Source organism: Mauremys reevesii, linkage group 2 (genome assembly GCF_016161935.1).
Source record: "Mauremys reevesii isolate NIE-2019 linkage group 2, ASM1616193v1, whole genome shotgun sequence".
Taxonomy (NCBI): domain Eukaryota; kingdom Metazoa; phylum Chordata; order Testudines; family Geoemydidae; genus Mauremys; species Mauremys reevesii.
The window spans coordinates 113,530,872-113,546,625 of NC_052624.1; the positions used below are offsets into that span (position 1 = coordinate 113,530,872).

At 41.3% G+C, this 15,754-nt stretch overlaps 1 protein-coding gene across 4 annotated transcripts in view; it reads left to right on the top strand.

Annotated features, from left to right (window-relative positions):
• TRIP13 (thyroid hormone receptor interactor 13) overlaps positions 1 to 15,754 on the top strand; it is a 42,827-nt gene that overhangs the window by 2,446 nt on the left and 24,627 nt on the right. For all 4 annotated transcript variants that reach the window (XR_005593819.1, XM_039523395.1, XM_039523393.1 and 1 more), the window contains exons 2-3: positions 1,691 to 1,793; positions 9,263 to 9,428. Coding sequence is in view for 3 of the 4 variants with exons in the window: in XM_039523395.1 (XP_039379329.1) it covers positions 1,693 to 1,793; positions 9,263 to 9,428 (267 nt within the window). In the remaining variant the exon portion in view is untranslated. The remainder of the gene's footprint in view (positions 1 to 1,690; positions 1,794 to 9,262; positions 9,429 to 15,754) is intronic.

Consider the following 15,754-nt stretch of genomic DNA (forward strand, 5'->3'; position numbering starts at 1 on the left):
AGTGGGTGCTCTGCACTCATCGGCAGCCAAGCTCCCCTCACCCCCCATCCCACCTCTTCCCCCTCCCCTGAGCGTGCCGCATCCCTGCTCCTCCACCTACCTCCTATCCCTTCCTACCCGGCAGCTGGCAAACAGCTGTTTGGCAGCGTTAGCATGCTCCAGGAGGGAGGGAGAAGAGTGGGAATGTGGCGCACTCAGGGGAGGAGGTGGAGCTGGGTCGGGGATTTGGGGAAGGGATTGGAATGAGGGTGGGGAAGAGCCAGGGCTGGGGAAGGGGCGGGGTCGAGCATCCAGAGCAAAGAGGGGAAGTTGGCGCCTATGGCTGCATCCCCATCATCTCCTGGGACCCCAGACCTCCATCCTAATCCTGAGAGATGTCATCTGGTTTCTGTCTTTGGCCCAGTCTAGCCAGGACATCAACCTGTGCTGATTCCAACTGAATCCCAAACACCACCTGGGATGAAACAGGATCAGACTTTAACAAAAGCTCGAGCCCCTCTCAACTAACTTCTTTTCTCTTCCCTAATAGGACAGTTGTTACCATTTTTTTTTTAATACCAGTGTACAAGACTCTCAAACAATGGTAGTTTTCCTTCTAAAATTCCCCTCCAAATAAAGGGAAAGAGAGAAAAAAATATTGTTAAATATGAAACCCTCACTTAATATTTTACGTTTCAAATGCTTTAACTGTTTTTTCTTTATCTTTAATAAAAGGTTAAAAGAATGTTAACGTACTAAGCAGGCTGAGGTGTCTGTTCCTGAACCCTGTTTAACACTGTTTAATGTTGGACAGTGACTGGGTTATGCTAATATCTTTAACCCATATATTTAATCTAAATCAGGGGTAGGCAACCTATGGCACGCGTGCCAAAGGCCGCACACAAGCTGATTTTCAGTGGCACTCACACTGCCTGGGTCCTGGCCACCGGTCCGGGGGGCTCTGGATTTTAATTTAATTTTAAATGAAGCTTCTTAAGCATTTTAAAAACCTTATTTACTTTACGTACAATAATAGTTTAGTTATATATTATAGACTTATAGAAAGAGACCTTCTAAAAACGTTAAAATGTATTACTGGCACACGAAACCTTAAATTACTGTGAATAAATGAAGACTCAGCACACCACTCCTGAAAGGTTGCCGACCCCTGATCTAAATTAATGCAACAGAAAGAGTTTATAGAGCAGTTTGTAGATGTAAATTGCTGAAAGCTAATTTAATTCATGTAGCGTTTTGGACTGTGGTATAGAAGTTTGTATATGTTTGCCTGAATTTGAGTATTACTGCTTGAACTGTTACCCTTCTGAAAACTGCTTGAACTGTTATGTTACAAAACCCTTGTAAAAGCAACAAAGAATCCTGTGGCACCTTATAGACTAACAGACGTTTTGCAGCGTGAGCTTTCGTGGGTGAATACCCACTTCTTCGGATGCAAGACAATTAAAAAAACCCTTGTGTTTTTTTAATTTTTCCATCACTTTTTTTCAATTTATGATAAACAGCCCTTTCCTCTAGAAAGTGTAATAGCCACAGATCCACATTCCCACTGGCGTTCCATAAGTATTAACTTGGCCTAATTATTATTAGAATGGGGCGAATGCTTTATCATTCTGATGTTTTAACAACTCTTCAAAGTAAAGGCCATTGGAGGCACTTTTTTAGTAAACACTGTTGTATATTTTCTTTTTAGGAATGAATAAAATGGATGAGGCAGCTGGTGATTTAAAACAGGCACTTCCAAATGTGTGTGATTCTGTGCAGATACATGTAGAAGTTCATCAGAAATCAAACAGGTTTGTTTTATATTGTGACCATTTCAGAGGTATATGAATGAAGACTAACATACATCACAAGAACTTAGTAGGTTTTCCAAAACACAAGCTTCATTTAAAAAACTAGTAAAGGCGGTTAAATAAGTGTGCTTACCTATCACACTAGCAAGAAAACCAATTCACTAAAGGAAAAAAAAACCTTGCGCTACCCATATACTAAACTTCTTATTCTTTTCAAGAAATGTGCATTCCACAAACTTAACTTTGACCTTGGATTTTATTTAATATATTTTTATCTTGATATTACTATCTGAATATTGACATTATTGCGATCAACTGCTAAATATCAACTATTAAGGATGTAACTTTTCATGAGAATAATATACATATCTAATAACAAAAATCATGACATTGTCAGGGTGGTAAAAAGGCATATATGTAAACTTACGTGTGAGGCTCATTGTCTTAAAGTGTTCATATATAATTTGATGGCTTTTTTCTGGAAGAAGGTTGTTTATTTTTTTAGATTAGATATGATCGTCTATTTATTTTGGGTCAGAGTTAGTTTTATTGTGTTGAGATAGAACTATGTTGCCAAATAATATGTGTGGTCCATACAAGATTTTTGCAATGTATAACTATTTGTTCCCTAGCTTTTAAGTACTTTGGACTTAAAAGTTATGTGACAGAACATTGTTGCTTAATAACTTTTTGAATGTTTTTTGAAACCAAGTGTTTGGGCTTTGGTATTCCAATTTTTACAACTTTCATTTTTTCTTGTATAGGCAAATTAAGGTTATTTTCATTTTAAATAAAATGGGTTGAATGGGTCATTAGATTATTAAGTTAAAGGATCAGAGGGGTAGCCGTGTTAGTCTGGATCTGTAAAAGGAGCAGAGAGTCCTGTGGCACCTTATAGACTAACAGACGTTTTGGAGCATGAGCTTTTGTGGGTGAATACCCACTTCGTCGGATGCATGTAGTGGAAATTTCCAGGGGCAGGTATATATAAGCAAGCAAGAAGCAGGCTAGAGATAATGAGGTTTGTTCAATCAGGGAGGATGAGGACCTCTTCTAGCAGCTGAGGTGTGAAAACCAAGGGAGGAGAAACTGGTTTTGTAGTTGGCAAGCCATTCACAGTCTTTGTTTAATCTTGAGCTGATGGTGTCAAATTTGCAGATGAACTGAAGCTCAGCAGTTTCTCTTTGAAGTCTGGTCCTGAAGTTTTTTTTTGCTGCAGGATGGCTACCTTTAAATCTGCTATTGTGTGGCCAGGGAGGTTGAAGTGTTCTCCTACAGGTTTTTGTATTTTGCCATTCCTAATATCTGATTTGTGTCCATTTATCCTTTTCCGTAGAGACTGTCCAGTTTGGCCGATGTACATAGCAGAGGGGCATTGCTGGCATATGATGGTGTATATTACATTGGTGGACGTGCAGGTGATGGCGTGGCTGATCTGGTTAGGTCCTGTGATGGTGTTGCTGGTGTAGATATGTGGGCAGAGTTGGCATCGAGGTTTGTTGCATGGATTGGTTCCTGAGTTAGAGTTACTATTGTGCGATGTGCAGTTACTGGTGAGAATATGCTTCAGGTTGGCAGGTTGTCTGTGGGCGAGGACTGGCCTGCCACCCAAGGCCTGTGAAAGTGTGGGATCATTGTCCAGGATGGGTTTTAGATCCCTGATGATGCGTTGGAGGGGTTTTAGCTAGGGACTGTATGTGATGGCCAGTGGAGTCCTGTTGGTTTCTTTCTTGGGTTTGTCTTGCAGTAGGAGGCTTCTGGGTACACGTCTGGCTCGGTTGATCTGTTACCTTATTTCCTTGTGGGGGTGTTGTAGTTTTGAGAATGCTTGGTGGAGATTTTGTAGGTGTTGGATTAGAGCAGATGCGGTTGTACCTCAGTGGTTGGCTGTAGACAATGGATCGTGTGGTGTGCCCGGGATGGAAGCTGGAGGCATGAAGGTAGGCATAGCGGTTGATAGGTTTTCGGTATAGGGTGGTGTTAATGTGACCATCACTTATTTGCACCGTGGTGTCTAGGAAGTGGACCTCCCGTGTAGATTGGTCCAGGCTGAGGTTGATGGTGGGGTGGAAACTGTTGAAATCATGGTGGAATTTTTCCAGAGTCTCCTTTCCATGGGTCCAGATGATGAAGATGTCATCAATGTAGCGTAAGTAGAGAAGGGGCATGAGTGGACGAGAGCTGAGGAAGCGTTGTTCCAAGTCAGCCATAAAAATGTTGGCATATTGTGGGGCCATGCGGGTGCCCATAGCGGTGCCACTGATCTGGAGGTATATATTGTCATCAAATTTGAAATAGTGTGTGAGGATAAAGGCACAGAGCTCAGCAACCAGTTGTGCTGTGGCATCATCAGGGATACTGTTCCTAACAGCTTGTATTCCATCTGTGTGTGGGATGTTTGTGTAGAGAGCCTCTACATCCATGGTGGCTAGGGTAGTGTTTTCTGGAAGGTCACCAATGCATTGTAGTTTCCTCAGGAAATCAGTGGTGTCATGGAGATTGCTGGGAGTGCTGGTGGCATAGGGCCTGAGTAGAGAGTCCACATATCCAGACAGTCCTTCAGTGAAAGTGACAATGCCTGAGATGATGGGGCGTCCAGGATTTCCGGGTTTGTGGATCTTGGGTAGTAGATAGAATAACCCTGGTCGGGGTTCTAAGGGTATGTTGATTTGTTCCAGTGTTAGTGTAGGGAGTGTCCTGAGTAGATGGTGCAGTTTCTTAGTGTATTCCTAAGTTAAAGGAGTAAGAAGTGTTGGGCAAGATAATTTCTGGAAACAGACATCCGTATTCCCGTAATAGTTCTGAATTTTTTAAAAAAAAATTTTAATCAGTGAAAATGTACTGTCTACAAGGGAGACATCACCTTAGTATGTTTATAAAGGACATGAAAGCAGTCATTTGTATGTATAAGCAATACATTATCTTAGTCTCTTTGCACTGGTTTTTGAAGAATTTTTCTATTCAATGTTGAAGAATTAATGTATGACTTATTTTTCAAGCCTGTGGGGTTCACCACGTAAACCTGTTTGCAACTCGACACAACAGGAATTGTCCTCAATTTTTCATGTGCAGGTCATAGTCAGGGTCTCTGGCGGATGCTTTCCTTTTGTTCTGGGAAGATAATTTCATGTATGCATCCTCTCTGGTTCTGCTCCTACCCAGAGTGTTGTTAAAAATCAAACAGGGTCATGCTTGCATGATCCTCATAGCACTGGCATGGCCTCATCACCATTGATTTTCCACTGTGCTGATTCTCTCAAGCAGGGCTCCAGAACCAGACTTGATCTCACAAGACCATGGGCGCCTCATTCATCACAACCCATGTGCTTTTAGCCATACAGTGTGGATTTCCATCATTAATACTTTGCAGGAGGTCTGTTCAAGGGATATTCTCTTGAATAGCAGAAAACTTTCTTCTAGATATACTTACCTGTGAAGTGGAAATTATTTTCTTTGTGGTCTCAACAAAAAAGTATTTGTCTGGTCCAGGCTCCAATATAACATGCACTGGACTATTTGTTATACCTGAAACAACAAAGTCTTCCAATTGGTCCATCAGGGTGTACCTAGCCGCTCACTCTGCTTTCCACCTTCCATTTGATACTTGTTCACTTTTCTCCAATCCTACCTCACTCAGGTTTTTGAAGGGTCTGAGCCAAGTTTATATTCCCAAGTAGAGGAACTTAAATATGGTATTAACAAAGTTAATGGACCCACCCTTTGAACCTCTGGCTAACTGGTTTTTTGCTGCATCTTTCGGTAAGGGTAACCTTTTTGGTGGCAATTACCTTAGCAAGGAGAGTAGGAGAATTGAGACCCCTGGTGTCTGATCCATCATATACAGCCTCTTACAAGGACAAGGTATACTTACACCTTCATCCAAAGTGGCTTCTCATTTCCACATCAATCAGGCAATGTATTTATCAACTTTCTTTCCTAACCCTCTTGCTCATAATGATGAAGAGAGATGCCACACAGATGTTAGGGGAGTATTTGTATTTTACTTGCATAAGACTAAACCATTTAGGTCATCCTCACAACTGTTCGTAGCAACTGTGCACGGGATGTAGGGCCTTCCAGTCTCATCCCAAAGAATTTTGTTGTGCATTTCCTCCTGTATGTGTTTGTGCTACAATATGGCAGTGTAATTCTGACAAGCAGGGAGTTAGGATATTCAACAAGATCGCATGCAGCCTCTGCTCCTTTTCTAGCTAAAGTACCTATACTGGACATTTGTAGAACTTAAACTTGGTAATCAGTACATATTTTTGCATTTCATGGTGCTATTTTTTTTTTAACAGTCTAGAGAGTGCCAAATTTGGATGTGTGTGTAGTCCTTCCATCATTATTTGGGTAAACTGTGATCCCACCTTTTGGACTAAACTGCTTATGAGTCACCTGAAGTGGAATGGATGTGTGCAATCACTGGAAGAAGAAAACATGGTTACTAACCTGTAACTGATGCTCTTTGAGATATGATGTGTTGTGTATGACCATTCCATGACCCACCCTCCTTCCCCTCTATATTGGAGTCTGTCTGGTAAAGAGGAACTTGGGAGGAGGAGGGCACGTGCTTTGGTCTTTATACCATTGTGTAGCAGCAGGAGGCAGCAGAGAGCTCATGAGGTGCCCTGATGGGTACTGCTAAGGGCAAAATCTCTGGTGCTAACTAGGTGAATATACCTTAAGTGGAATATACATGAAACGTAACTCCAAGAACAGTTACAGAACAGGTTAGTAACAGTTTTTCTCTGGTATATGACCATTAAGTTTCACACACACAAGTCAACACACATACTTTAAACCTGACTCGTTACTTCTGGGGGAATTCTGTGCCACTGCACGTGTAGAATTTGTGCAGAAATTAGTGCTTTGGTGCAAAATTTCCTTTTCCTCCACAGAAATGGGCTGGAAAGCTGCTGGCACCCACTAGGGACCACTGGAGCGAGCAGAACACGGTTTGCAAATAGAAGACACTGACGGGGTGGGGAGCTACAGGGTTCCTGGCAGCTGCAGTTTTTTAGTATACCCTGAAGGAAGCAGGCGGCATGCAGGAGTCTCCATACAAGCCGAGGACCCAGCTTCAGGCTGTTGCTCCCTCTGGATTCCAGGGAGGGGGACGAGGATGTCGAGTGCCTGGGCTGGGGGCGAGGGGGGACACAGCTGGGGTCTAAAGGGGCAGGCAAGTGTCTGGGCTGGTGGGCACAGCTGGGGTCTGGGGGGGACAGCAAGTGTCTGGGGTGGGGGAGCACAGCTCGGGGGGATGGTGAGTGTCTGGGCTGGGGATGCCCTGCAGCTGGGCTCTGCAGAGAGGGGGTATGGGCCTGGCCCCCCCGCTAGGTTCTGGGAGGTGGGGGCAGAAAAACAGGAACTGGGTTGTCATAAGGGTTTCCTTAGCTCTCTACTCCTGGAGGAATTTTTTTTTGTGTCTGTAGTGTTAGACATAGTTGCTGAAAAGTATTTTGAAATAAATTACCAAAATAATGTAAACTGGTGTGATTATATAATGTTATTTTGACAAAATATGCAGAATTTTAAAATCTTGTGTGCAGAATTTTTAATTTTTTGGCGCAGAATTCCCCCAGGAGTAACTCTTATGTCGAGGTGTTGCAGTGCAGCTTCTGCTAGTACTTTTTGACAACTTAATTTTTGGCAAGTATTAGAACTAGGGCTGTCAAGCAATTAAAAAAATTAATTGCTCAATTAAAAAAAATAATTGCGTGATTAATTGCTCGATTAAACAATAATGGAATACTATTTAAATATTTTTCGCTGTTTTCTACATTTTCAAATATATTGATTTCAATTACAACACAGAATACAAAGTGTACAGTGCTCACTTTTTATATTTATTTTGGATTACAAATATTTGCCCTGTAAAAAACAAAAGGAATAGTATTTTTCAATTCACCTAATACAAGTACTGGAGTGCAATCTCTTTATCATGAAAATTGAACTTACAAATGTAGAATTATGTACAAAAAAAACCTGCATTCAAAAATAAAACAATGTAAAATTTTAGAGCCTACACGTCCACTCAGACAGACAAACTTGGTTACAATTTGCAGGAGATAATGCTGCCTGCTTCTTGTTTACGGTATCTCCTGAAAGTGAGAACAGGCGTTTGCATGGCACTGTTGTAGTCAGCGCTGCAAGATATTTACCTGCCAAATGTGCTAAAAATTCATGTGTCCCTTCATCTTCAATGACCATTCCAGAGGACGTGTGTCCATGCTGAAGATGAGTTCTGCTCAATAACAATCCAAAGCAGAGTGAATCAACGCATGTTCATTTTCATTATCTGAGTACGATACCACCAGCAGAAGGTTGATTTTCTTTTTTGGTGGTTCGGATTTCGTAGTTTCTGCATTGGGGTGTTGCTCTTTTAACACATCTGAAAGCATGCTCCACACCTCATCCCTCTCAGATTTTGGAAGGCACTTCTGATTTTTAAACCTTGGATCGAATGCTGTAGCTATTTTTAGAAATCTCACATTGGTATCTTTGTGTTTTGTCACATGTGCTGTGAAAGTGTTCTTAAACAAATGTGCTGAATCATCATCCAAGATTGCTATAACATGAAATTTATGGCAGAATGTGGGTAAAACAGAGCCAAAGATTTACAGCTCTGCCCCAAGGAGTTCAGTCACAAATTTAAGTAATGCATAATTTTTTAATGAGTGCCATCAGCATGGAAGCATGTCCTCTGGAATGGTGGCCGAAGCATGAAGGGGGATACGAATGTTCAGCAATCTGACACATAAATACCTTGCAATGCCGGCTACAAAAGTGCCATGTGAATGCCTGTTCTCATTTTCAGGTGACGTAGTAAATAAGAAGCCGGCAACATTATCTCCCGTAAATGTAAACAAACTTGTTTTTCTTAGTGATTGGCTGAACAAGAAGTAGGACTGAGTGGACTTGTAAGCTCTAAATTTTTACATTGTTTTGTTTTTGAGAGCGGTTATGTAACCAAAAAAACTACATTTGTAAGTTGCACTTTCATGATAACGAGATTGCACTGTAGTACTTGTATGAGGTGAACTGAAAAATATTATTTTTTATCATTTTTACAGTGCAAATATTTGTAATAAAAATAATATAAAGTGAGCAGTGTACACTTGGTATTCTCTGTTGTAATAGAAATCAGTACATTTGAAAAAGGTAGAACAAATCCAAAAATATTTAATAAATTTCAATTGGCATTCTATTGTTTAACAGTACAATTAATCAATTAATTTTTTGAGTTAATTGTGTGAGTTAACTGTGATTAATTGACAGCCCTAATTAGAACACTTTTTCTTCTAGAAAAAGTCAGTATTTTCCATGTTCTGTTTCTAAGCCCTTTGGAGGAAAGACCCTTTTTAAAAAAAAAAAAAAAAAGCAAGCTTTTTGTAGATATATTTATCTTGCATGCTGCCAGGCATATCACTGGTGTTTAACAAATAATGTTTTTTCTCTCTTATTAGCACCTCAAAGAAAGAAGATATCAGGCTGAGTGTCTTAAAGCTGCTAAATAGACATAACATTGTTTTTGGTGATTACACATGGACTGAGTTTGATGATGGTTTTCTGAACAACAATGTGCAGTCCGTGTCAATTGTGGACACAGAGCTAAAACTGAAAGAAAGACAGGTAATCAAATTTTTGTAAATATAAAAAGGATATGCTTTTTATAGAAAAATGTTATCAACTTGCTATTAAATCAGATTAAATTATAGTAATCCATTCAATTAAGATTGCTCTTAGCTTTAGCCTCCTGTATTCTCAGAGTCAATTATTTCTGATATTGTATGTTTTATTTTTGTTTCTTTCAAAATGATCGTAGTTTTGCATGTGTAAAACCTAAGTCAGGAACAAGTACAGCAGCAAGCACTGCACCGCAAAAGATGGATACAAATTTCCCAGAATTATTTCTTTTCTTCTCCCCCATGAGGCAAAAAAGTGTGTATGCAGTTTTTACAAAGGAGGTGTATATCAACAGGCAAAAGACAGGCATTGAGATATACTAGCAGAAAACCACAAATTTTAGTTCATCTCCTGGTGATGCAGTATCAAGCGCTCATATTTTCAATTAAACAAATTTATCCCTTTTGCTATGTAATACTGTTTCATTGGAGCAAAAAGATGGGGAAAATATGGTGTAGTAAAAAATGTAGTACAAATCCTGAAAATACCCACACTTACAACCTGTTTTCCAAATTTAATTCTGTGTGTCTGATTCTTTCATGAATTGACCAGAAAAGTAATATGATTCTTCAGGTGACAGACAAAATGTGTCTGATTTCAATAGGCAAAACTATATTTACCCTGTCACATAACACTAGAACGATGGAACACTAACAATTAAAAGGCTGCCAAATTTAAAACTGGGAAATGGAAATACTTTTTATGCATTCAGTATTTAACCTGTATAACTTATTGTCATAGGATGTTGTTGAGGCTAAACTATGATGAGGATTCAAAAGAGTAGACATGTATATGAACAAGACTATTCATGGTTACAATAGGTAGTGTAAATGTTTCAAGGAATCTAACCATCCTGCTGGAGCGTATGAGACAACCACTCTGCTTGGGGAGTCTCCTCCATTTAAGACTCTTTAGTCGTTTTAAAATGTCATCTGTATAAAGTTAATATTTAAGTCAGGAGTGAGGAACCTACAGCCCGTGGGCCCGATCTGGTCTGCTGCTTCATGTAATCCGGCCCACGGCAAATCTCTCTGCTGTGAGCCAGCAGCCCTGAGCCTCGTCCCCCTGTGGTGCTGGAGCCGTGAGTGGCGGCTCATCCCTCTGCGGGGGGAAGCTGGGGTTGCCTTGCCGTTAAAAGTCCAGTTGGTTCCGCGCAGCTCCTGGAAGCGACCAGCTTGTCCCTGTGGCCACTAGGAACAGGGGCAATCAGGGAAGCTGGCTCCACAGCTCCCATTGGCCGGGAACCACGGCTAATCGGAGCTGTGGGGGTGGCACCTGCGGGCTGAATGCACCACACAGAGCCCCCTGACCCCTCCACCAAGGGACCAGACGTGACGGCTGCTTCTGGGAGCCTCAGTATCTTCCCCTGCTTCCTGCCCCTATTGCTCCTCAGCTGTGGAGGGGAGGGGTCACTGTACAGGGAGATGCTCCCCCATCTGCACAGCCTCCGTGCATCCGGACCTCCCATACCGAGACACCCCACCAAGCCTCACCCCATACACCCAGAATCTCCCTAGTCCTCCATACCTGAACTCCACCCCATTGAACCTCAATCCCTGCATCTGGAGCCTCCGGCAACTAGACCCCTTTCCTCCGGATCCCCACCCCTTGCGCTGTGTCAAAGTCGGGTGCAGCCTCACCACTGAGTCTGTGTCCTGAGGGTGGGGAGTGGGGAAGCTGCAGAGTGATCTCTCACCTTCTTGCAGCCAGTGGCCTGTGCTCCCCACTGCCATGCTGGAGCCTCTGCATTTATTTATTGACAAATAAAACTTTCAGAATTTTAAAATACTGTGCACAGAATTTTTATTTTTTTGGGGCAGAATGTCCTCAGGAAGATTCTATGGGAAGCCATTGTGTTGCTTCCCTGTTTGTTCTTTCTTCTGCTCCAATAGAAGTTGGATCTGTAAATTCACACAGGAAAGTCATATAACCCAATATAGAATAACTGTTCATTTAATGTTCATAGAATTATAACAGATTATTGCAGGGATCGGCATCCTTTGGCACGTGGCCTGCCAGGGTAAGCACCCTGCTGGGTTGGGCTGGGCCGGTTTGTTTACCTGCTGTGTCCGCAGGTTTGGCCAATCATGGTTTCCACTGGCTGCGGTTCGCCGCTGCAAGCCAGTGGGGGCTGTGGGAAGGGCGGTCAGCACATCCCTCGGCCTGCGCCACTTCCCACAGCCCCTATTGGCCAGTGGGAGCTGCGATCGGCCGAACCTGCGGATGTGGAAGGTAAACAAACTGGCCTGGCCTGCCAGGGTGCTTACCCTGGCGGGCCACATGCCAAAGGGTTGCTGATCCCTGGATTATTACATATTAGTTCCATGTCTGTCACAGCTCCCCTTTAGCATTTCAGAAAGTTTTTCTCTGTCGAATAAAATTGCACCAAAATTAAAGACTAATAACCAAGTGGTATTTTACTAAGAAATAATTTGCCAAGAATTGAAGGGAAGTGCATCTAGCTTTGCAAACAGTGTAAGGGGGTAGGAGGAGCAACTGGTGAATTTACTTTGTTTTTTACTTTGTTTCATGTTTTTCCTCTTGTCTGGAATTTATAATTAGCAGCAGTAGTTTAAGAGTTTAAACTGGAAAATAAGCTAAAAACCCTGGGCTTGGTAAGCTGGTCAAGTGACTGCCTATTTGACCACGGTTAGATATTGCTATATGTTTAGCCAGAATCCTCGAATGTAGGCATTGTCATACGTTTTTTATTTCATCATGGTGCCATCTGTTTGCAAGTGTACTTCTATGACTTGATCACTCACTTTACTACATACACCTCTACCCCGATATAACATGAATTCAGATATAACACGGTAAAGCAGGGCTCGGGGGGGTGGGGCCGCGCGCTCCAGGGGGTGAAAGCAAGTTTGATATAACGCGGTTTCACCTAAAACATGGTAAGATTTTTTGGCTCCCGAGGACAGTGTTATATCGGGGTAGAGGTGTACTAATAGCACCTGTTGGGAAAAAGGTGAACTAATTGAAAGTTGAGCATCTTGATTGGCTGGAATCTTCTAGAACAGTGATACTCAGACTCTGTCTCCTGCAGCTCTTTGTAGCACAATATTAATACACTGTGTGATTTTAATTTATTAACCAATCAGGATGCTTTTACTATGTTACTAAGCAATTAAATTATCAACTTGCACTAAGTTATTAACCTATTTGCTGTGAGAATAATATAAACCAAATATTTCCACTGTCATTCACACTACTGTGGCTCTTTTGGGTAATGCTGAGCCCTAATTTGACTCCTGAACCACTGAGGTCTGAGTATCACTGTTCTAGAACAAACATTGTACATATGTATATATTTGTATACAGGTCATCAATGTACTTGTTTTAAAAAGCACATTAAATAAGTTTAAAAGTTATGGTCCCTGCTGTGAAGAGCTTGTAGTCTAAGCTGACTAGACAAACATACAGAAATTAACTCAGAAGGAAGTGGCAGAGGGAGAGGAGGGTTCATGGTTCTGAAACCTCTTCCCCTGAACACAGAGAAAAGATGCACAGCCATTAAGCCTCTCTCTTAACAAACAAAAGTATCATGGCTGCTAACCCCCTCCATACTTTCCCCACCTTCAACAAAACAAACAACCCACATTTAATGCCCACGTAAATAAACCTCAAACATCCCTCTCTCCTGCCCACGTGTATTCCCAGCCAAACCTTGCTGATAATATTAAAAGTTCTATGCTAATGATGTTTGTTTCATAATTTCTCTGTAGAGGTCCCTCCCTGACTCTTCTGTTCCCCCTCCTGATGCTACTTATGAGTCCACTGTGTTTGATGCAAGAAGGAGGGGCTGCCAAAGCCCCTCCCCATCCGTGAGACTTGGGAGTCTGTATGGATCCTGGGAGGAAGAGGGAAGCATGTCCAAAAATATTTTGATTGTCTGGAATCTTCTTGAACAGCAGCAGTTAGAAATAGAACCGAATGACCACAGGTTGATTGAAATACAAGAGATATTTCATAACCTAGAGAGCATTCCATAAGTAGTAATACATTAATAAAAGGTGTCAGAGTAGCAGCTGTGTTAGTCTGTATCCACAAAAAGAACAGGAGTACTTGTGGCACCTTAGAGACTAACAAATTTATTTCAGCATGAGCTTTCGTGAGCTACAGCTCACAGACAGGAGATATTTATACATACAGAGAGCATGAAAAGGTGGAAGTATGCATACCAACAGGAAGAGTCTAATCAATTGAGTTTTTTTTTCTCCTGCTGATGATAGCTCACCTCAATTGATTAGACTCTTCCTGTTGGTATTGTTAGGCCTGAATAAAGATGTAGCACAAAACCAGTTATGCCAACCTGACTGAAGTCAGGCTAACAGAGGTTTCTGGGTAATCCCAGCGTGGAAAAATACTGAGAAGCAGCATTGTCTCACAAAGCCCTGGGAAAGAGTGAGGTAAGTGAGGGGCTGGTACCAGCTGTGTTATGTTAGACACACTGTTTGAAGAACTGATAAGAAACACTATACCACAGTTCTGACTCTAACTTTAATTCCCTTACATTCCTAACTTTTGGCGCTTGTTAAAATATTAACAATTCAGTATTGTAGAGACTAGGCATGTGTATATATTAAAAGGTGTCTAATTTCCAGTTGTTAGACAAAGGGGGTGGGTTGCTCAATTGAATGATCTATGACGTAATAAAACTGTCTATATAGGCTAATACTAAGCTGTAAAGGGGCTGCTGGTTCTCTTCGGATACAAGCAGTTCTCTATTGATGCGTGCACTTGTCAATAAAGAGCTTTTGATCGGACCTTGCTGGTGTTGCCTGTCTCTCTGCGGTCAGACAACGAACTTTGCTGTTGGGGTTCGAGTCCCTGACAGTATGCATACTTCCACCTTTACATGTTCTCTGTATGTATAAATATCTCCTGTCTGTGTGTTCCATTCTATGCATCCGAAGAAGTGAGCTGTAACTCACGAAAGCTCATGCTGAAATAAATTTGTTAGTCTCTAAGGTGCCACAAGTACTCCTATTAATAAAAGGGACCATAATAAATTATGCAGAGTTGGGGAAAGCTAAAATCACTTTTTTGGAAATTTTTTACTATACGTGAATGTGGAAAAACTGTTAAAGCTAAGTGCAAGTTCTTTTCTTTTGAGTATGTGACACAGATAAAATGGAGAAATGCTTGTGATGTCCAGCTGCTGGCAAAGATAGATTATTGCAGTCAAACAGCAGGAAAGGGAAAACTGGTCTGGTTCAAAAAAAAATAATTTTTTTTCCCCCTGAATTCTACTTTCTTTGGCAACATCATCAGGAAGCATGGAATCTTTTGATGAAGATAGTTTTACTTTCACTGCCATTCATCTCACTAATTACATTTCTTCACCTTCTAATAAGAATATTGGTACTCCATCTGCATCAGCATTGAAAACTCCTACTTCCTGAAAGTCTTCAGATGTTAATCAAATTCAATAGATGAAAGAGAATAGAATACCATGGTCAGAAAAACAAACTTGACCATACATTTGCTAGCAGTATTTATGCTAGCAGTACATTATTTCATATAATTAAAAATCCACATATACTGGAATTTTTTCATAAATCATGGCCAATTTACAAAGAGCTAAATAGGAAACCGCTTGCAGGAAGTCTTCTGAATGCTGAAGCAGATTCCATGAAAAAGAGTTGGTGTGTTGGTGTTTTTATTATGTAAACTCCTTATGTGTCTCTACTGTCTGATGGATGGAGCGATACTCCTAATGAGGGTGTTATCAATGTCATGGGAACAACTCTGCAACTAGTGTTTTATTTATTCCAATGCACAATTGAGCATCACCACAAAGCCCAATGTTTTGCTGACCTGCTTAAAAATGTAATCAATGAATTGGGTCCTGGGAAAATTATTTTGGTTGACTAACAGGGCAGCTAATATGAAAGCTGATGAAAGCTTGGTCTTTGCTGATGAACAAATAGGCACCCCGTCTGTATATGGATATGCTGCCCATATGATGCAGCTTTTTATTGGTGATATTGGAGACCTGACAACTTTCTCATCATGTGAAAAATGAAAAGCATTGTCAAGTTTTTCAAAAACAAAGAAAAGTCCCAGCAACCATTTTCCACCATCATTTGGTACAGCACTCGGTTTCATCCACGCTGAGTAAGCCTCATTGTACTTGATGGGCATCTTCTATTAAATATCATCAGAGATCTTTAAAGATACGCAAAGATCTTCAGATATGCAACAAGGCTCTTCAAGCAGATGCTGTTGAAGAAGGGGTGGCTGAGTGTTGCCCCTGAGTAATC